We start from the raw sequence: 22,333 nt of genomic DNA on the forward strand, positions 1-22,333 counted from the left end.
TGGTTCAAAACATCGCAAAAGGTGCTTCCATTGACATTACCTTGATTATTGCAAACAATTACCATTTATCGGAAGGGTGCAAAATTGCAGCAGAGGATAATCATGATGACAGCAATGACACTGATGACGAAACATGTCTTATATCTATTGGCTGTACAGGTTCGTGATGGAGGTGATGAATCTGCTCCAATGTTCAATACATTCTGCACTTACTACGGTTTACCGTATGAACAACGGTCGTTTGGAAATAAGCTGTGGGTCAGGTATACGAAGAGATTTTCCTGGGACCCTTGGTACTACTCCGCGAACACCCGCACCAGCAATGGATCCATTGCCACTTATACATCAGGTTATAACTAAACACATTATCTCGCTGTTTCTGTCGGTTTGTCTCTGTCTGTCTTTCAGTCTGACAGTCTTTCTGCCGTCTGTCTGTCTGACCGTCTCTCTCTCTCTCTCTCTCTCTCTCTCTCTCTCTCTCTCTCTCTCTCTCTCTCTCTCTCTCTCTCTCTCTCTCTCTCTCTCTCTTAGTGTGTGTGTGTGTGTGTGTGTGTGTTTGTGTGTGTGTGTGTGTGTGTGTGTGTGTGTGTGTGTGTGTGTGTGTGTGTGTGTGTGTGTACACGTTGGCATTCTGTTTTGGAATGTTAGCTAAATTGCCTTGTCTCGTCTTGTCTTGTTTTGACTTGTCTTGTCACGTCGAACACAGAAGAAGAAGAAGAAGAAGAAGAAGAAGAAGAAGAAGAAGAAGAAGAAGAAGAAGAAGAAGAAGAAGAAGAAGAAGAAGAAGAAGAAGAAGAAGAAGAAGAAGAAGAAGAAGAAGAAGAATTAAAGAACAAGAAAAATAAGAAGTCTAGTCTCATTTAACATTGTGTCCCTGCCACCAACAACCTCATCCACTGCTACCTAAGGGAAAACTTTGATTCTTTTTCTTTGGTTCACAGAGAAGACAGATGACTACTTCTTGCTCGTAGCTGCCAGCCCGAGGTCATATTACTCCTCGTCCTCCTCGTCCTCAAGTCACGCCATATATCGCGTTGACCCCGATACCGCCGCTTACTACCGTATCCCAATGAACCGTACGCTGTACAACCCCATGGCAATAGACTATGATCCTGTGGAAGAAAAGATCTACTGGACAGAAAAAGGGACTATTGTGAACCGCATTCGATCCTCTTCCCTCAACGGACGGAACATTGCGACCATCCTCAGTGCAAATACAGGTTAGCTGAGAATATAATTTGTCTGTGCATTTTGTTTACTTGTTTGTTTGTTTGTTTGTTTTCCCTTCAGACCCGCCTGAACAACCATGCGAGTCAACAGTGTGTGTGGACGTTCAATAGACGTAGAACATATACGCTGAGATTGTCTAAAATGTATTAAAAGCTATGATGTAATTAAATGGCACACACTTACAAAGTTCAATTACCTCATAACATTAGGAACATCGTCTTGACCTTCGTCAAGTTTCTAGATCATAGTAGAGTCGAGTTCGGGAAATCTATTTCTCAAATGTTTCTGAAGCTTAAGCTTCGGGACTTCATACAAATCCAGGTTTTAATGGCCTCTAAGCAAGATCAAAGTTGCATTGATCTTTGACAAATGTTAAGGTAAAAGCAAGATCCAAGCTGGTTCAAAAGATAGGCACTTTTCTTTGCAGCTATATTATGCTCGACTCTTTGCAACTTGGATAGTTTATAGCCATCACACATTTTGCATGCTTGATGTGTGATTTGTCATCCGTACATTGAACTCCATGTGTATGAGTGTGGTCATAACTGCAATCTACGTAAACTTCTTTGTGTTTCGTTCTAAAGTTAATGCGGAGGCAGTGCTTGACGGCATAGCAGTGGACCCTCTGTCGCGACTCATGTTTTACACTGACGCCGGGAACAAAGAGATCGTCATGCTGACCATGTCCAGTCCTCGCAAACGCAAAATTGTGGCCTCGTCCGGGGTCGACAAACCGCGTGCTGTAGTGCTGGACCCAACCAACGGGTACGTAGCTATGTATGCCGGAGACAACTTTACACCATGCGATGTAGCACGGTATCCAAGAGATATTCCATACGATTTATAGAGTAGGAGTCACTAACTACGTAAAAATGTCCTTGTGTTCGAAATAAAGCCACTGAATGTCTTGTGTCAGAAGTGTATACCGGTGGTTGTTGTTATTGTTGTTGTTTTTGTTGTTGCTGTTGTTGTTTTGCTTGATGTGTATTTATACTGATGTATAGCGTGTTAGCTGTTTTTGTGAGGTGTTTTTATGTTTGATGGGAAGTAGGAAGAGTCATTACTTTCCCCCCATCTTTTTACTCGGTTTACACAGTAAATGACACAAAACGTTTCTGACCTTTCTTACGTTCGTTTTTATGGTGGGCAGTGTCGTGTACTGGACAGACTGGGGCACTCCGGCCAAGATTGAGCGAGCAAACTATGACGGCAGTGAGAGAACAACGGTGATCAACTCGAACTTGAACTACACTAATGGACTGGCAATTGACGTTCCACGTGAGCTAATAAAACACATATACTAGTGTATACTTTTGCATTTGAATGTGTGTCTGCACACACCTCATCCCTCTCCCCCTTCCTCTCTTTCTTTCGTTCTTTAGCTCTCCCTCTCTTTCTCCTTCTCTCTCTGATTTGGGCGTGGAGAATAGTGTGTATGCATTACTTAAATCGTGTTCATCAATTGACCAGCGTGGTTGTGTGTCTCATGGCATTTTATTACTATATAAACATAATTGTTATTGTAACTTTACATCTGTGCAGACAACAAGCTTTACTGGGTTGATGCTGGCACGGATCTAGTGGAGTCTTCGAATCTCGACGGCAACGGCAGAACTGTCCTTTACGAAGGGTTATCCTACCGCAATTTCTTTGGCCTGGCTCTTTTCCAGAATTCACTGTACATTACAGATCAGGGATATCGGAGGTAATTAGGTTATATGTTAGTAACAGGTACATCTACCCATGTATTTGTGTAAACAGACTCGGCTGGACATAAGACCAATAAGTCTACACAGATGTCAATTAGGCAATAGGGAATGCAATGATGTCTCACGCTTTCCTTCTTTGCCACTACTAAAGCAAACGTGTGCAAGATTGTATGTTACACGCTTTGGGGCATGGCAAGAACGGAGTCAAACTCGAAATCGTCTCCCCAAAAATGCACACATGGCTTTTATTTCTCCCGCTGTTTCAAATAACTAAACCTAGCAATGACATCATACACTAAGAACTGCTTTACACATTTTTCCTACCAAAATACATGTGACCTTGACCCAAGGTCAAGGTCATCCAAGGTCATGCAACACAAAGCTGTTAATTCAAGACATAGGAAGTACAATGGTGCTTATTGGCTCTTTCTACCGTGAGATATGGTCACTTTTAGTGGTTCACTACCTTATTTAGGTCACATTTCATAAGGGTCAAAGTGACCTTGACCATGATCATATGTGACCAAATGTGTCTCATGATGAAAGCATAACATGTGCCCCACATAATTTTTAAGTTTGAAACAGTTATCTTCCATAGTTCAGGGTCAAGGTCACTTCAAAATATGTATACAATCCAACTTTGAAGAGCTCCTGTGACCTTGACCTTGAAGCAAGGTAAACCAAACTGGTATCAAAAGATGGGGCTTACTTTGCCCTATATATCATATATAGGTGAGGTATTCAATCTCAAAAACTGCAGAGAAAATGGGAAAAATATGAAAAATAGCTGTTTTTTAGACAACATTTATGGCCCCTGCGACCTTGACCTTGAAGCAAGGTCAAGATGCTATGTATGTTTTTTTAGGCCTTGTCATCATACACCATCTTGCCAAATTTGGTACTGATAGACTGAATAGTGTCCAAGAAATATCCAACGTTAAAGTTTTCCGGACGGCCGGACGTCCGGCCGGCCGGACGGACGGAGGAACGGACGGACGGACGGACGACTCGGGTGAGTACATAGACTCACTTTTGCTTCGCATGTGAGTCAAAAATAGCAGAACAATGGAAATGTATGTTCAACATATGTGAGAATGTGTGAGGACATTTGATCTGTGTATGTCCGTGATATGAAAAGAACAATTGCCGTAATACTTTGACTGAAAGACATTAACAAATGGAGGATTTCATTAACATTTGAGAGCTATTAAGTTAGCTTCGACTGTGTACGTGTGCCTTGAATGACCAAACATATAATGACTTTATTTTCTCTTCAATTACAGGTACGATTCCTACTCCTACTATTCCCGTATGAACTATTTGCTGGAGCTACCCCTAGGTAGGAACGACCTAAACGTGTCTCAGATCTTGTCCATGAGTCAAACACTTAACGATATCCACGCCTACCACGAGAAAACGCTTGCGAGTGGTAAGTAAGGCATATACATAGGTCTTCTTTTATTCCATGGTGTCGTGTACATTCCGTTGAATGAATGTATGATATCGCGTGTAAGTGAAGGCAATCCTTGCCAATTATTCCGCAACGTATAGGTCCTCAGGAACACACCTGTACATAACGTTGTAGTTAGAGATAATGATTTTTGTTATTTATATGTATGTGTTATGTCTATGTCAATGTCAAATTCTGTGTCTATAAGGGAATCAAGAGAGCTGGAACATCAGACAACAATGTACGACACATTTGGTTGTTCTTTAGTCGCGCATACAGCACCCAGGCTGTTCATGTTTGTTAATGTGAGCAATTTGAGAATTAGTCTTATATATACCCATGTAAAAGAAAGACCTGGCTAGATCTGATAGGGTGAGGCGAACAGGTTTTACTGGGCGGAATGGGCAATCAAGTTTCAGAGTTTTGGGAGGCGTTATCAAACAGTATTGCTTTTAATCAATCAATCAATCAATGAAGCTTATATCGCGCATATTCCGTGGGTACAGTTCTAGGCGCTCTGCAGTGATGCCGTGTGAGATGAAATTTTATACGGCCAGTAGATTGCAGCCATGTCGGCGCATATTTACCTTTCACGGGCTTATTCCAAGTCACACGGGTATGGTAGACAATTATTAACTGTGCCTAAGCAATTTTGCCAGGAAAGACCCTTTTGTCAATCGTGGGATCTTTAACGTGCACACCCAATGTAGTATACACGGGGGGTGGTTCGGACACCGAAGAGAGTCTGCACACAAAGTTGACTCTGTGAAATAAATTTCCGCCGAACCTGGGATCGAACTCGCGCTGACAGCGGCCAACTGAATACAAATCCAGCGCGCTACCAACTGAGCTATATCCCCGTGTAAGGGACTTGTTCACAACCACAGATCCATCTTGGCTCGAACGTGAAATGGGAGCATCCTTTACTCTGGACACATGTAACATTCAACAGCCCTTATAGCTGCTTCTTGTTCAGAGTGGGAATGTGTCACTTAGTTAATTTTGAAGATCACCATTATTTAGTGTGGATTATAAAATTACGTGTGTCTAATTCTGCCCTGAAAGACAGCAAACTGGCAGACTAATGGTCCTGGTAGCAATTTTGAGTCCCTGCAAATTGAAAAGTTTACTCGTGTCAGTTTGGAATGATTCAGTAATATAGCTATTATATAGCTATTCTGATGAACACGTGGGGGAATTCGGGGGCTGTGATTGGATGGTCTCTTCCGATCATCAAAGCATAATGCTACGGAAGTCGGCCAATTTTCTCAATATCCAAAAGCATATTGTCAAAACCAAAGACGCTTGGTTCCGGTTTCTTCCACGTGTATAAAGTACACGCATACCTCGGCAGGTTTGTTTATGTGACAAATCGACAGACAATGCCATTTGCTTTGTGTGTGTTTTTGTTGTTGCTTAATGTACATGACATACATTACGTGTAAAATCCAGTTCTTTAACAGGCAACAAACCGTGCAAATTGGTTTAAACATAAGTTTATTTTAACAAAGGTTACAATCATGACATGTATACAAAGTTCACAGAAACAGCAACAAGCTAGAAGCTTATAGTGGTGTTCCTGCATGACATTACAACATAAGGCGGTAACGGGTGAAAAATGTGTCTCAATAAACCAAATCTATTAATAACGTAATGAACGTTGCATAATGATTATAAAGAAAGACAGTAAAGGAAGGAAGGAGAGAAAGAAGATGAATAAAAGAAGAGGGATGGGTAGGAGATGTGCAGAAGTTTAAGTTGTTGTCCGGCTTGTAGAGCATTTATTCTGACTTACCCAAAGCGGCCTGAACGTTCAATGAACGAGTGTACGGTGGAAAAATTTTTCCTGTTCAAATCTAAAGAATACTGTCTGTCTCCGTTTAAAAGGTGGGGGAAGTGAATTGTGTGATTAGGGAGGGTATGTATAGTTTCTTGACGTGCTTCGCGATAATTTGGACAATCGAATATGAAGTGTTGTACGGATTCGGACGGGAATCCACAGTCACAAGATGCATCTGTAGCAACGTGACGTCTCACTAGATCGTTATTGAGATCACTTATATATAACCTGAGCTTACAGTGAATTATTTGTGACATGCGATCTCCAGAATAAAAATAACACGGCGGACTTAAATCGTTTTTTGACAAAAGTGCTTAAATTCACTTAGGGAATCACTAAGTTTTATATAGTCTGGTAAAGAATTCCAGAGTTGTGTAGTAGATGGGAGAAATGAGTTTCTATATAATTCAGTTTTAAACGATGGAACTTTCCTGTCTAGAGGTCTGCGCCGGTGATATGGGTTATTAGTTGATATCAATGGTGGCAATATCGCTAATAAGTAGTTTGGCACCTTGCGGTGAACGATCTTGTGAAATAATATCAATTTATGACGTTTTCGCCTCTCTAGTAATGAAATAAAGCCTGACTCATCGTACAATTTTTGATGGCTTGTACCGCGGACTGCTCCAACAATGGTTCGAATTGCATCTAAGTGAATACTTTCGTGCAAATTTACAGAAGCTGCAATCTGAAGCGACCTATCTATAATTCTAGCAGACGATCTCTCCAATGTTTAACACAAAATCAGCAAACTCTCCTGTCACATAGAACGTCCATTGTATAGTGCAATGTTCAAATGAAGTTACCGGTCTGAAACATTTAGTCGTTTCTTCTGAGACAATCCTTGTTCTCTTATCATCTACAGATTTACCGCAGTCTTCACCACGCGAATTCCCAACAGAAGTCAGACTTTCGAACATACAATCTACGTAGGCAAGCATGATACGTCATGACGTCATATGATTCCTAGCATTTTGACGTAATGTTAAACATCCGGTTATCTCGAGTTTTCTCGGTAATACATGTCCGTGGGTTTTTTAATGTTCGGTTATTTCCGTGTCTTCATGCCGAAAGGGAACCGTCGTCTGCAATCAACGACATGGATCATTCTGGTACTTGTTGCTGACAAAAACATGATTTTAACACAGAATTTAATGTCAGAATAGCTATATAAACGCTATTGTGTTTTCATCGTAGCAATAGGGTCCGATATTTAGACTCGAACAAGTATAATGCGACTCGTCTTCGACTCGTCGGCATTATACTTGTCTCGTCTAAATATCGGGCCCTATTGCTACGCTGAAAACACAATAGCTGGTAATATAGCTATTCTGATGAACACGTGGGGGTATTCGGGGGCTGTGATTGGATGGTCTCTTCCGATCATCAAAGCATAATGCTTCGGAAGTCGGCCATTTTACTCAATATCCAAAAGCATATTGTCAATAACAAAGACGCTTGGTTCCGGTTTCTTTCACGTGTATAAAGTACACGCATACCTCGCCAGGTTTGTTTCTGTGACTAGTCGACAGACGATGCCATTTGCTTTGTGTGTTTTTTTGTTGTTGCTTACTGTACATGATATTCATTACGTGTAAAATCCAGTTCTTTAACAGGCAACAAACCTTGCAAATTTCCAGAAGCTGCAATCTGAAGCGACCTAGCTATCTCTGATTCTAGCAGACGATCTCTCCAATGTTTAACACAAAATCAGCAAACTCTCCTGTCACATAGAACGTCCATTGTATAGTGCAATGTTTCAAATGAAGTTACCGGTCTGAAACATTTAGTCGTTTCTTCTGAGACAATCCTTGTTCTCTTATCATCTACAGATTTACCGCAGTCTTCACCACGCGAATTCCCAACAGAAGTCAGACTTTCGAACATACAATATACGTAGGCAAGCATGATACGTCATGACGTCATATGATTCCTAGCATATTGACGTAATGCTAAACATCCGGTTATCTCGAGTTTTCTCCGTAATGCATGTCCGTGGGTTTTTCAATGTTCGGTTATTTCCGTGGCTTCATGGACCATTCTGGTACTTGTTGCTGACAAAAACATGATTTTAACACAGAATTTAATGTCAGAATAGCTATATAAACGCTATTGTGTTTTCATCGTAGCAATAGGGTCCGATATTTAGACTCGAACAAGTATAATGCGACTCGTCTTCGACTCGTCGGCATTATACTTGTCTCGTCTAAATATCGAGCCCTATTGCTACGCTGAAAACACAATAGCTGGTAATAATAGTAAAAACATGTTATTCATATTTTTACCTCATTGTGTACACAGCTGCACCTTTCAAATGAATACCATCAAAGACTACAGTAGTTGGCCAATATTTGCATTGCAGACTTTTCCTTCTGAAACATTTGAAACAACAACACAACATTCTAACCTGGTCTCCAAGTCACGTGGTCCTAAATGATAATTTTAGTTGTGGATACAATTTATATCTCCTTGCATTTCGTGCTACTGCGTACGGTTCGTTAAATTAACGACAGACCTAGCGTATACGTGGAGCCATTATTCAAGAAAAGTTGAAGCAAAATAATGTTCTGACTACGTGTTTAGGTCACCTTAACCCTATTGATGGTTTTACTCGTTTGATTGGATACGCATTTTCAGGTCCAAACGGATGCGGAAACAACCATGGAGGATGTAGCGTCATTTGCATACCGTTGCCAAACAACAGGAGCAAGTGTGCATGTCCTGATGGTCAGAATCTCACGTCTGACGCGAAACATTGTGGTAGGCCAAGCTATGTGTAGTGATATATACTTTATAACAAGTCATGCTCATGCAAGCAGCAAGGAACTATCTAATTCCAGTTACCATGTGAATTTTTTGGGTAACAATCTATTACATGATGAACTATGATTTCACCTGCTTCAACCATTCATATACTTCTGACAGGTTCCTAAACACATTAATTTTGTACTTAAATTAGAACTCAGTTTGTATTGGTATGTCTGTTTTTTCTTTACTTTCTTAATTCGTCAGGAACCAAATTTTTGAGCTGCAGGTATGGGTTACCTGGTAAATATGTAAAAGCAATTAAAGAAGAACTATTTTTCTATTCTTAGTAATTCATTTACTTGTTTATTTGTTTATGTATTTATTTCGTTATGAATTTATTCGTTTATGTGTTTGTTTATTCGTGTTTTTCGTGTATTCATTCCTTGAATATTTATTTAGTTATTTATCAAAGTTTAGCTTTTAAAACATGCGTGTTTTTGTTCCTTTTGATGACTGTCTTTTAACCAGAAAACATTTCATCATTTATTTGATGAATCAATTCACAGGCGATGAACCCTCACCCAGATCAACAACTACAAGTTCAACCACCGCCACCACCACCCCTAAGCCGTTCGTTGTCCAAGCTAGCATCAGTTCCTCGGCGCCCAAACCGTTCGTGACGAACGGATTACTTGAGCTGAACTTGACCTGTGTCCTTGACCACAACATAAAGGTCATAGGTTACGAGTGGAACGTACCGTGCTTTCATCTAATCGGTAACACGTGCGTCTTGAGACCTCAAGCTTCCGACAATGAGAAAAATGTTACATGCATGGCAAATATGGAGTATGGTTGGACGTCGCAGACCGCTCTGTATCAAATCCGTTTGGAATGTGAGTACAGGGATGCTGTTGGCGATTTCGTACAGAATGAAATAGATGTTATTATTTTGAAATTAGCCTCAACCGAAAGTTTAACTGCATTATGTATCGATTGAACATTGGGTTTCCCTTCTTTGAGCCATGTGACATCAGAGTCCTTCAAAGGTCCTATTTAGGCTGCTATAGCTGAGACTACAAAACAGTGAATATTTATGTGGGTTAAGTCGTAAACAAATAAAAGGAATTGTAGCTGAAAATTGATAAATACATCAATACTATTTGTATTTTTGACCTAGATTTGACACGTTACATAGATCTCAACAGTCATTGTTCAGCTCGAACGCTGCTTGGTGCGGTATCGGAGGAACATTGTCTGTCTGTCTCAATAAGGGTATATTATCACTGAAAGAGATAATATTATAAAGTCCACAGCGATCTTTGTTGTTGCCGCCAATTACAATAAGTTGAAATAGGTGTTCCAAACAACGAAAACAGAATGTATAATTCTTTAGCTTGGCATTAACAGCCGTGAAAGGCATGAAACTAAAACATCCTTTTCATGTAGAAATTCAAGAGCTACATGCGTTTCTGATCGATTTAATATTAGTCACAGTTACATCACACGTTCATGTTCAAAAAGATGTTGTTTCTATGGGTACCCTCGCATGTTGGAATTCAAAGCAACTCAACAGCTGATCAAGCTGCAAAAGAATAGAAAGAAATGCTGATCACTGACAAGCACACCAAGTTTTCAGATTTCAAGTCTCACACAAAACAGAACATCAAACACCTGTGGTTGAGTGAATGGGACAGATAGGCAGAAAACAAACGGCATAGAATCCTCCTTCAAATGTCCGACAGTTTGCCTTGTACTGAAAGTGAGGGGAAAAGAAAGTGAGGATGGTATTGTACAGCAAAAAAAACATGCCTTTGACACGTTCATGCCAAGTGACTAAATTTCATTGGAACGAGGGACTGTTCCTGTATTGGATGCAGTACCCAGTAATCGCCCACAATCTACTTTGGGGCGTTTGCAAGGTACTTAACCGTACTCCTCTCTCAACAGATCCACCACCATCTGCACCAACTATCACGGGGTACACGGCAGGCGAAATCAAGCAAGCGGGCGAAAGGTTGACGCTCACCTGTACGGTCAGTGGCGGCAAACCGTTGGTCACATCCGTGAACTTCTTGTGCAACAGACATCCGGATAACAAGACGGACGTCAGAGGCCAAAACAAAGTACAAAGCGTCCTTGACATTCGCTCTTTGGAGCCTGAAGACGACGCGATGAGCTGCGTATGTACGGGGGATTGGATGAATCGTGACTTCTACAAGCTGAGTGAAACGATCACTCTGCGCGTAAATGGTAAGAAGCGAATTCAAAGAATTGGGTGATGGTGGTTAAGGAAGCTTCATTGGCTCCCTCACCATCCACTTCCTTTTCCTGTCAAGTTCTTCTCTCCTTCCTCTTCTTCATCAATACATACCAACCTCTTTCTTCACCGTTATTTGTCTGTGTCCTTCTCTCTCTCTCTCTCTCTCTCTCTCTCTCTCTCTCTCTCTCTCTCTCTCTCTCTCTCTCTCTCTCTCTCTCTCTCTCTCTCTCTCTCTCTCTCTCTCTCTCTCTCTCTCTCTCTCTCTCTCTCTCTCTCTCTTGCACACTCTCGTCTGCTCCCTCTTTTTCGTTTGGCTTCCTCACAGGTTTGTATGTTTGACTGTTCAGAATGTAGACAAATATATTTTCAAGTTCACATTACTGTTATGAGATAACATGTTCCTAGTTTGACAAAGTCAGATTGTGCTCCCATGAAGGCTGTTTTAAGAGAGACTATTTTTGGCAAGATTCAAGATTTCAATTATCATTACAGAGCCTACGAGGAGTATGGCAAACAAATGTGACCCTCCACCACGGAATGAGTCGCATGTCACATTTGCATGATTTTCATATTTTTACATTTTCCTAAAGAGTTTTTTATGCTCTACCCAGTGGTGAAAACCGTTTTAGAAAAGATCGAAAAGAAAGTTTGAGTTATAAGCCTGTGACTAAGGTCACACTGTTACCAGACACTCCCCGAACTTATATGAAGCCTAGCGCAGAACCGCGCGAGGTGACATGCGACTCATTTCGTGGTGGAGGGTCACAAATAAGAGGTATAACAATTTATCACAAAACCTACCATACGTTCACATATGTAACGGAATCTCTACAGCCTTCCAGGTGACAAGTCTGTGTTCTCTGTGAAGTGTAAAGCTCTACATTTAGATTTAAAACGGGTGTCCCAAGCCGTCACGGTGGATTCACTTTATTTACAAACGGCTTCATTAACAATCCCTCTGCACATTAATTCATTTACTTTTACAGGAACGTCCAGCAACATCCACGGAAAAACAGGCTTCTCAACAGACTCCTCAACCTCAACAAGGTCCATTGTTGGTGCGGTTGTTGGTGTTGGTGTTGTCATCATCATTGTCATCGTAGGAATCGTAGGAATCGTCTTCTGGAAGAAACGTAAGAGAACTCGAACTCGAAAACTTTATTACCGAGGGATGATAGCATTAGGTCCATATGGTCCTTTCTTACAGCTAGTCCCTACTATAATACACACATGAAACAAAGAACAAATATGAAGAATGAAAACATTTAAACAAAAAATCAAATAAAACAAAATTATGCAGGGAAAAGTATAACAAAATAAAAATAAAAAATTCAAAAGTGTGCTTGTTAATGGAAGCATACTATACACTTTCTCTTTCACACATCCTCACACACACTCGCACAAATTGTACACCGACTTATTCGTTAGAGAGGTGCTTTCGGAGCTGTCTTTTAAAAGAAGATAATGACAGACATGACTTGATATTTACAGGTAGTGAATTCCAAAGGAACGCACCAGAATAAGAAAAACTAGTTTTAAACAAATCGATGCGGGGCCTTGACAAGGCAAGGTTATTTCGAGTGTTTGAATAATATGACGGAGATGATTTGAAGAGTTGTATAAGATATGTTGGGGCGTCCTTATAGACGACTTTATACATAAATGAACATTTATTATACAAAAGCTGCTTTTTTAAGCTTAACATCCCAATACTTTTCATCTTTTCCTTTGTAGAAAGAGATGGACTGGGCGAAGAAGGGGAGCGAGGGACATGGGAAGGGGTGATGGTGATGGAGGGGGGGGGGAATGGTGATGGAGGGGGGGTAATGGTGATGGAGGGGGGGGGGGGTGATGGTGATGGAGGGGGGGGGGTAATGGTGATGGAGGGGGGGGGTAATGGAGGGGGGTGATGGTGATGGAGGGGGGGTAATGGTGATGGAGGGGGGGTGATGGTGATGGAGGGGGGGGGGGGGTAATGGTGATGGAGGGGGGGTGATGGTAATGGAGGGGGGGTGATGGTGATGGAGGGGGGGGGTAATGGTGATGGAGGGGGGGGGGGGTAATGGTGATGGAGGGGGGGTGATGGTGATGGAGGGGGGGGGGGGGGTAATGGTGATGGAGGGGGGGTGATGGTGATGGAGGGGGGCGGGTAATGGTGAAGGAGGGGGGGGGTGATGGTGATGGAGGGGGGTAATGGTGATGGAGGGGGGGGGGTAATGGAGGGGGGGTGATGGTGATGGAGGGGGGGGTAATGGTGAGGAGGGGGGGTGATGGTGATGGAGGGGGGGGGGGGGTAATGGTGATGGAGGGGAGGGGGGTAATGGTGATGGAGGGGGGGTAATGGAGGGGGGGTGATGGTGATGGAGGGGGGGGGGTAATGGTGATGGAGGGGGGTGATGGTGATGGAGGGGGGGGGGGGTAATGGTGATGGAGGGGGGGGGGTGATGGTGATGGAGGGGGGGGGGGGTAATGGTGATGTAGGGGGGGGGTGATGGTGATGGAGGGGGGGGGGTAATGGTGATGGAGGGGGGTGATGGTGATGGAGGGGGGGGGTAATGGTGATGGAGGGGGGTGATGGTGATGGAGGGGGGCGGGTAATGGTGAAGGATGGGGGGTGATGGAGGGGGGGGGTAATGGTGATGGAGGGGGGGTGATGGTGATGGAGGGGGGGGGGTAATGGTGATGGAGGGGGGGTGATGGTGATGGAGGGGGGGTGGGTGATGGTGATGGAGGGGGGGGGGTGATGGAGGGGGGGTAATGGTGATGGAGGGGGGTGATGGAGGGGGGGTAATGGTGATGGAGGGGGGGGTAATGGTGATGGAGGGGGGGTGATGGAGGAAGGGGTAATGGTGATGGAGGGGGGGGGTAATGGTGATGGAGGGGGGGGTGATGGTGATGGACGGGGGGGTAATGGTGATGGAGGGGGGGTAATGGTGATGGAGGGGGGGGGGGTAATGGTGATGTAGGGGGGGTGATGGTGATGGAGGTGGGGGGGTAATGGTGATGGAGGGGGGGTGATGGTGATGGAGGGGGGGTAATGGTGATGGAGGGGGGAGGGGGGGGGGGCTGTGTTAAAAGGGTGTGACGACCAAATTTGCCAGGGGAACGGAGTTTGACATGAGATCGAGTGTCTGCTGGTTGTGGTAGTTGTCGTTGTTATTGCTGACGGTGATAATTATGAGCATTTACACAGCAATCTGTATGAAATCTCTGTTTTGTTGTTGCTATCTTTCTGTCCTGCATAGCAATATCGGTTGAAGGGACGTTTGAAAAAAACTCTCTCTTTCGTGCTTATTTTTTCTCTTTCTGTCATTCTCCCTGTATGTCTTATTCTCTCTCTCTCTCTCTCTCTCTCTCTCTCTCTCTCTCTCTCTCTCTCTCTCTCTCTCTCTCTCTCTCTCTCTCTCTGTATCTGTCTTATTCTCTCTCTCTCTCTCTCTCTCTCTCTCTCTCTCTCTCTCTCTCTCTCTCTCTCTCTTTCTCTGATTCTCTCTGTCACTCGCCCGCCCGCCCTCCCCCCTCTTTCTCTCTCTGTATTAAAAACCACTTCATGTCTGTCTAATTTAACGCGTCTTAATTTTCCACAGTCACCAGTATGGTCAAGATCACCATCATCAGCCTTGTCCCACCACTTTTTCTTTTCAAATCTGTTTTATTGCGTGTTTGTGCGTCTCAGACATATTGTAAGAAAAGGTCTAGTCGTAAATCGTAATACTTGTCTCTGTCTCTCTCTGTCTCTGTCTGTCTGTCAGTCTCTCTCTCTCTCTCTCTCTCTCTCTCTCTCTCTCTCTCTCTCTCTCTCTCTCTCTCTCTCTCTCTCTCTCTCTCTCTCTCTCTCTTAGTTGGATTTGGAAAGCTGGACATGTTGCTGAGGTCATTAATACAATTGCAAAGTTAATTGTTATGTTTTATTTTCAAACTGTCCCCTAAATAATCGAATGCCCAATAAAAAAAAGCGAATTTCTGCATAATTATTTTAAATTTATTTTATTCGTTTCTCTCTGCAGGTCGTAGCGCACGTGACGACACAAACGGCCTGGTTTCGAACATCCAGTATACCACAAGTTCCGAGTCTCTCTCCTAAATCTTAGCGGCGCAACCATCAGAGAGTCGTACGACAGGAGGCAACGGCCAGTGATCAGAGCCATCTTACATACTTCTGGGTGTTTCTGGGATTTTCTGGCATGCTTCATTACTGACCCTTAATGCCAGATATTGTATATTTACCACGGCATTTAAATTGAATACAGTTTTGTTTAAACCAGAGCAGAAGAACAATGGTGACAGCGTGTTAGAAAATAATAAAAGACCACAAATTACTATACTCAGATATTTCAGGAGAAGAGGACAATTATGGAGAAGTACAACGGTTTCGACACCTTTAGTCTTCTTTGGATAGCGGTTATGACGATGGTTGGTTATTGTTGTTTTTCGTCTCTTTAGCTTACCTTTTCACCTTTGGGAATGGGATCTTTCTTCCTGCTTTCAGCCTTATGAAGAAACAAAACAGAAAACTGACGAAAGTACAAAAAGAATAATGCAAAAAAGAATATTATTAATATTGATAATAATAATTCGTAAATGATTTTGAAGATGCCCAGAGTCGAATTCATTGCCTTCTCAGATAATTTCTTTTATCTGCCTCTTTATTATTTGTACATATTTCCTCAACAAAGACCACTAGCTTGGCGTGACTGTGGATGTTTCGTTTTGTCCAATCGTAAAACATCCCATGAACTATATCCGTTCTTATTTTTTGACGCGCATTTTAAAAGGAGTCGTCTTACACATAATTGTTTTATTAAAGCTGTGGTCTATTTATGACTTTCCGGGGCCACGAGGTTGAAAAATAGGGATAAAATCATGTACAGAATTCTGTACAGCAAACGCTACCCGAAACCTCACCTATACGGCGTGTATGACCTTGAGAGCTTCAGTCAACGCTTGAATTTTGCAGTGGTAACATCCGGTTTGCTCTCTCAGAGCTGAGCATATTTGTCGAGAAGGATCGAGCAGAAAAAATAAACGAATTGGCAAGGATTCGAACTCAAGGCCTCGGGGCCTCGAAATGTCGGGGCCGATGTCTTAACCGCTAGGCCACTTCACCAGTGTTGTCAAAGATAAAAAAAAAATTGATAATTTTATATCTTTCTACGCGTGAATTACCATTCATGCGTTGCAAAAACGTAAAAATTGCCATTCAAATTTGCCTTTATTTGCAAACATCTTTCACGGAATCGCAGTACATATTTACACCGTTATGCTACACGACATTCGCGCCATGCAAATAGCTGCGATATCTCTATTTACAACATGCAAGAAAAATGACATGAACAGTAATTGAATCTATCCAAAGCTCTGTGCAGTTGAAAACAGACATCTAAGAAATAGTTATACATGTATTCACTTCTGAGCAATGGGCGAATAGAGATATAAATCATGCTGCTTCAAGAATTATTTTATTTATTTATTTTTATTTACGAGGATTTATATCGCGCACGTATCTCACCACACAAGGCGACTCAAGGCGCATGTTACCTATTAATGCCGTGTGAGATGGAATTTTTTACACAATATATCACGTAACATGAATTCATATCAATGTTTTTCCTTCTTTTTCTCGATTAGCACATGCGACACGAGGTCGAGAGTTCGAATGTTCGCCGGGGAGTTTATTTTTTCCCCTTGATCTCTCTTGACGATAAAATATGATCAGTCTTGAGAGAGCAAACCGGATGTTATCCCTGCAAAATTCAAGCGTTGACTGAAGCTCTCAATGTCATACACGCCGTATAGGTGGGGTTTCGGGTAGCGTTTGCTGTACAGAATTCTGTACATGATTGTATCCCTATTTTTCAACCTCGTAGCCCCAGAAAGTCATAAATAGACCACAGCTTTAATGACACTTTTAGAAACGTGTTAAGTGGTGATATTTTGACTTCGTACAAGTTTTATTCAAATGTACAGTAAGACTCCTTTTTGTACGATTTTTTTTCTTCAAATTGTAGTTGTTGGTATTCGTTGTGATTTCTTTGATGTTCTTGTTTGAAAATATTACATTTTTAAAAGCTTAGCATTGTGCACATTCTCTAAAAATTAGAACACAAATGTACTATTGACAGAAATAAAAAAAACTTTTTACTTGTATGTAACGACATTTGGAGAAATACTTTCAAAACGTGTTCTCAACTACATTGGCAAAATAAACAAAACAAGAACTCTTTGGTATAAAGTCAGTGTTTTACTGTGATAATCCGATCGTTTTAATGTTTGTTGAAGGTTTTTCTTTTACTCTTACCAGTTCACTCCCTTGAACATCCGAAGATATCTTCGGATGATCGTCCTGATATGGCTCTGCGTAGTCGGCTGGACGTTAAGCAACAAATAAACAAACAAACAAACAAATCTTCGGATGACTCGCTACGGAAATTCCCATATACTTTATTCTAAGGACAAGCCCTTCTATGCACTCAAAATAACAACACAAACAGTTTATTGATTAAATTATCGTTGCATGTTGACAGATTTTTATAAAGATCAACACTTTGCTTGGTTTTCCTGATATATTTTTGGTGCGCCTGTGCTCTGTTCGCCACTGTAGCAAACTTTCGCGATTGACAGTCAGGAATTTTTGCAAGCTGATATTTCAGCACACTGAGTTCATCTGAGCCTGAGATTGATAAGCTGTACTCAGATGGTGATAATGTTCTAATTTTAAGCATATACTGGCACTGAAAACTTGAGCAACAAAGAAAATTGGCAGCAAGTAGTCACTGCTTCGAGACAGCAAGTGTTCCCGTTTCTATTTTTAGATTGGCGAAAATACTCGAATACTGTTCTACATTTTGCTGGGTTTTTTTTTAAATACAAAACATGCTGCATAATTATGCGGTATAGTTTCACACATAGTTTTATATGTGCACCTGTGAATTGATCAAAGTACTACCAGGACAAGAAGAGCAAACGCTCGATCGAGTCACTTTCGCAGTTCTGAATATTATGACATTGAAAAAGGTCAAAGGTCACCAAAGCAGACGTCAAAGTGTAGAGGTCACTGGGAGTCACGTTCACATAAAATTTGAGCCCGGTCACTTTTATAGTTTCCGAGAAAAGCCCAACGTTAAGTTGTGTGTTGCCGAACAGAAAAGGCTAGTTATCTCCCTTGTTTTTCTGATAACGTTCGTAAAAGGCTACAGATGTAAATACTTTGATGTAAAGAATAATCCTACAAAGTTTCAATCACATCCGATGAACTTTGTCAAAGATATAAAATGTCTAATTTTTCCTTTGACGCTGACCTGTGACCTTGAAAAAGGTCAAAGGTCAACGAAACCATCGTTAAAGTGTAGAGGTCATTGGAGGTCACGACTAAACAAAATATGAGCCCGATCGCTTTGATAGTTTCCGAGAAAAGTCCAACGTTAAGGTGGTGTCTACGGACGGACGGCCGGCCGGACGGCCGGCCGACCGGACGGCCGGACAGACTAACACTGACCGATTACATAGAGTCACTTTTTCTCAAGTGACTCAAAAAACATTATATTAAGTTGGAATTATTCTGCGCCTAAGGTACATGCACATTTTAACTTAACGAGTGTGTTAGCGAATCGTATTTAGACTTAAGAGGTGTGTATAATATATTTTAATTTTTATTGGATTGATTTCGTTAGTTTTGTTTTCATTGTAACATGTTGTTTCCCTTTTAGTTTTGATTTTGAAACTGTATCAGTAAAAAAAAAAAAAAATGTATTTAAAGATTTGTATCAGCTTTGCATTCTTTTCAATGTACACGCTGTAACTGATAGCATAGGGGTTATTCTCGAATGTATTCTCTGTACTTTTTTCAGTATTACTCCAGTTAGATAATGATACAGACATGCAGACAACATTTGGCTGCCATGTTACGAAGTTGACTCACTTTGAAACCCTTGTAATTTACTGAACGTAGACACAAACTGTGCAAGTATTTCTAATTATTTCTCTGCAGGCCAAGGATAAATATGGAACCAGTATTTATTATTGAAATCAATTTGTATGGTTAATGTACGTCTCATTTAAGTAAAGAAATATCAACTTCGTAAAATGGTTTCCCCTGGCAAACAGCTCTGGAGAATAACTCATATGTTAAACAGCATTATGCCCTTTTTAAAATAGTCCTCAAAATACTGGACACATGAAGTTCTGTTTTGTTTTAACATTGCAGTGTTCTTTCTTTCTTTCACTAATGACTGCAGTGTGAAGTCTTTATGTTTTACTGGAAAGTTCCAAAGCTAAAACACCGTAACAAAACGCATTTCAAACTCAGTACTTAAAGTCAAAGCCAATGAACACTGTTGTGATTTAAAAACGTTGACTTGGCAGGTCAGTTTCAATATTATCTCCTCGACGGTACCCCAATGGCTTTCTCAATCACCCACAAATATTTGGGGTAACTAAGCAGCAAAAAATACTGTGTTGCTCAAATCACTAAAACGTCGGATGTGGTATATTTCTGACCTATTTATTTAGATTAAGCATTACATATTAACTGCGGCAGACGTTATAGAAAAGTACAACATCGAACATGATTCAAGTCAGTTTTTGATTGCGTTCGCTTTTGTTGAATATTAATTTTTAACTTGAATAAACTTCGTGTTTTTACATTTATTTGAATTGTTTTAGTTGGTGTTCTGGCAGTTGTTTTGTGCTCTGTCTCTCTATCTCTCTTCGTACATTATACCACTTGCAAGGAAGAGAACGTTTGCAGGTTCCAGGGGAGAGAATCGCACCAAGCACATTTTATATACGCGATGCGTTATGTTCCTTCTTAGGAATTAACATTGAGATGTGATATATTTTATCAAAGAAACGTGGTCAAAAATAAGAAAAGATAACTCTGTGTGTGTGTGTGAGTGCTTGCGTCCGTGCGTGCGTGTCTGTGTGTGTGTGTGTGTGTGTGTGTATGATCATTGTCTTTCTACTTAACATTTTACAATCAACTTTCAGCACATACAGGTATCTTCAAGAAAAGGCAATTTCTCAACAAACAAACAAATATATATTTTAGGTCATGCAATGATATTAAATCATCCCGCAGCATCTTTACATTACAAATTGTTGAACTGTGTACTGCATCATTATGTTGGAAGAGTGTCCCCTTGGACAGGACAACATGGACATGCTCGGTCCGTCAAATTTATTAAAAGGTTAAAAAAACAAAGACGGCAAACCCTCGAGCCCCGTCTGCATCTGTTTTAAGACAGCGGTGCTGCCTGAGAGTGGTGCTTGAGGGAGAGCTTTATGGAGTGGAACCCTTTGCGGGGCCGGTTAGGCGGTGCACTTTGTGCTGTCGCTTCGGCCATGCAAGGTTCCACTGCAAATCAAAAAACCCCACCTGCGGCCGTTGTGCAACTAGAGGGCATGATAGTCAAGGGTGCGAAAAGGAACGCAAATGCCTTAACTGCGGGGGGGGGGGAACATTCCGCCTCTTACCGGGGTTGTCCGGAGTATCGGGTGCGGCTTCGGACCAACAAGATCCGGTCCGCAGCCTACATTCCATTCTCCGAGGCCCTGGACAGAGCGCGAACGGACATAACAAAAACCAAAGAGGCACGGGAGGCATGCATTCCAAGTCCTCTGGAACAAAAGGACAGTTTTTGGAGGCCTGGGGTGACCCAGCGCGACCGTAAGACCTCCACCCCACACACAACTTACTCTAGCGTTGCCAGGAGGAAGCCAGTAGGCGATGCAGGTGATCTGGGTCTGAGCCCGCCATCCCCAATAAAAAAAAACTAAACAAACCCAAACCTAACAATAAACCAGCCAAAGTCACCTCCCTTGCTGCTGCAAAGGGAGGAGGCGACAAAGCTGGCAACAAGGCTAAAAACCAAGAAAAAAAAGTGCCTCCACCTCTGCTGTTAAAGATGGAGGTACTAACAAAATTATCTGAGAGCAAAACCCAGCATAAAAAGGAAGAAGAAATGATGAACGTCCTCTATCAGAAGGTCATGGCCAAAGTAGAGGACGGAATTGTCGACAGACTACGCCAAGAGCGTTTAAAGGCTGAAGAAGAGCTTTTGTCTTCCAAAAACTGCAAGCTGACAGGCCCGCAGCATGGGACCAGAGAGGGCTCCGGGGTTTCCTGGAGCAGTGTCTGGGCTTCATGTGGGATGCCAGACAGAAGCAAAGTCCGGGTACACTCATTGACTCTTTAGTCAAGGTGTACCCGGCACTAACTAAAGAAGAGTCAGTCCCCGTCATCCCGGATACCGCTCTGATTGCCCTAAGCTCTCTGGCTTGTGCCAAGGAGCTGACAGTGTCAGAGATTATTTCCCTTAAATCAAATCTGTAATGGAGTACAAAATCTGTGTCCAAAAAAATTGTAATGTTATCTTTCCTTGTTTTCCTGTCCGCAATGGCAGAGGAAACTAATGGTAGATACGCGTGTACAGGGAACAGTGTTAGTGTTTTGCAGTGGAACTGCAGAGCCATAAACACTGCCCTTTCCCAGCTCACAAGACTGATTCAGGAAAAACACTTTGATGTGTTGGCCCTGCAAAGTATCAAAGTACACTACACAAAACTCCCCGTTTTCGAGGGCTATCACTATCCACCGGTAATAGACCTGACAAACAAGGGCACACATATCCAGGTTGCCACCTACATTAAAAAAAGGACTTATATATAAACCTATACCCTCAGTGGTAAATCCTATAGACAAGTGTAAGGCCTGCTTACATCTCCCTTAAAAGACAGCGGAGACTTAACCTCGTTAATGTCTACTACCCAGCTGGTTCTTCAAGGGCAGACACCACGGCGTGGGTCAGAAACTTAAAATCCACTAAATGTAACTGGCTGGTAGTCGGCGATTTTAACGACCACGACCGGCTATGGAACACAAATAAACAGACTAACCAACGCTATCTTTGCCATAGTCAATTAGCACTAAATATTACGGGCTCTGATTTGGTCGTCCTTAATGACGGCTCAATGACGAGGATACCAGACCGAGGTAACCAAAGCCATCAGCTATTGATCTCTCGTTGGCGAGTCCAGAGTTGGGGGGTGTGCACTGACTGGTGCACTTTCCCCGACGCGTTGACGTTAGATCACCTACC

The 22,333-nt window shown here is 42.0% G+C and overlaps 1 protein-coding gene across 2 annotated transcripts in view; it reads left to right on the forward strand.

The window, feature by feature from the left end:
• The window catches only part of LOC138947130 (low-density lipoprotein receptor-related protein 2-like), a 48,027-nt gene extending 28,144 nt beyond the window's left edge, over positions 1–19,883 (forward strand). The window contains exons 12-22 of one of the 2 annotated variants that reach the window (XM_070318576.1): positions 160–349; positions 942–1,220; positions 1,815–1,995; positions 2,381–2,508; positions 2,773–2,935; positions 4,223–4,368; positions 8,867–8,989; positions 9,544–9,870; positions 10,925–11,227; positions 12,224–12,370; positions 15,245–19,883. In XM_070318576.1, coding sequence (XP_070174677.1) covers positions 160–349; positions 942–1,220; positions 1,815–1,995; positions 2,381–2,508; positions 2,773–2,935; positions 4,223–4,368; positions 8,867–8,989; positions 9,544–9,870; positions 10,925–11,227; positions 12,224–12,370; positions 15,245–15,321 — 2,064 coding nt within the window. In that variant the 3' untranslated portion in view covers positions 15,322–19,883. The remainder of the gene's footprint in view (positions 1–159; positions 350–941; positions 1,221–1,814; positions 1,996–2,380; positions 2,509–2,772; positions 2,936–4,222; positions 4,369–8,866; positions 8,990–9,543; positions 9,871–10,924; positions 11,228–12,223; positions 12,371–15,244) is intronic. The other variant, XM_070318577.1, reaches the window with a different exon arrangement.
• The last annotated feature ends 2,450 nt before the right edge of the window (positions 19,884–22,333 follow it).

Source organism: Littorina saxatilis, linkage group LG14 (assembly GCF_037325665.1).
Source record: "Littorina saxatilis isolate snail1 linkage group LG14, US_GU_Lsax_2.0, whole genome shotgun sequence".
In the NCBI taxonomy this organism is placed as follows: Eukaryota; Metazoa; Mollusca; class Gastropoda; order Littorinimorpha; family Littorinidae; genus Littorina; species Littorina saxatilis.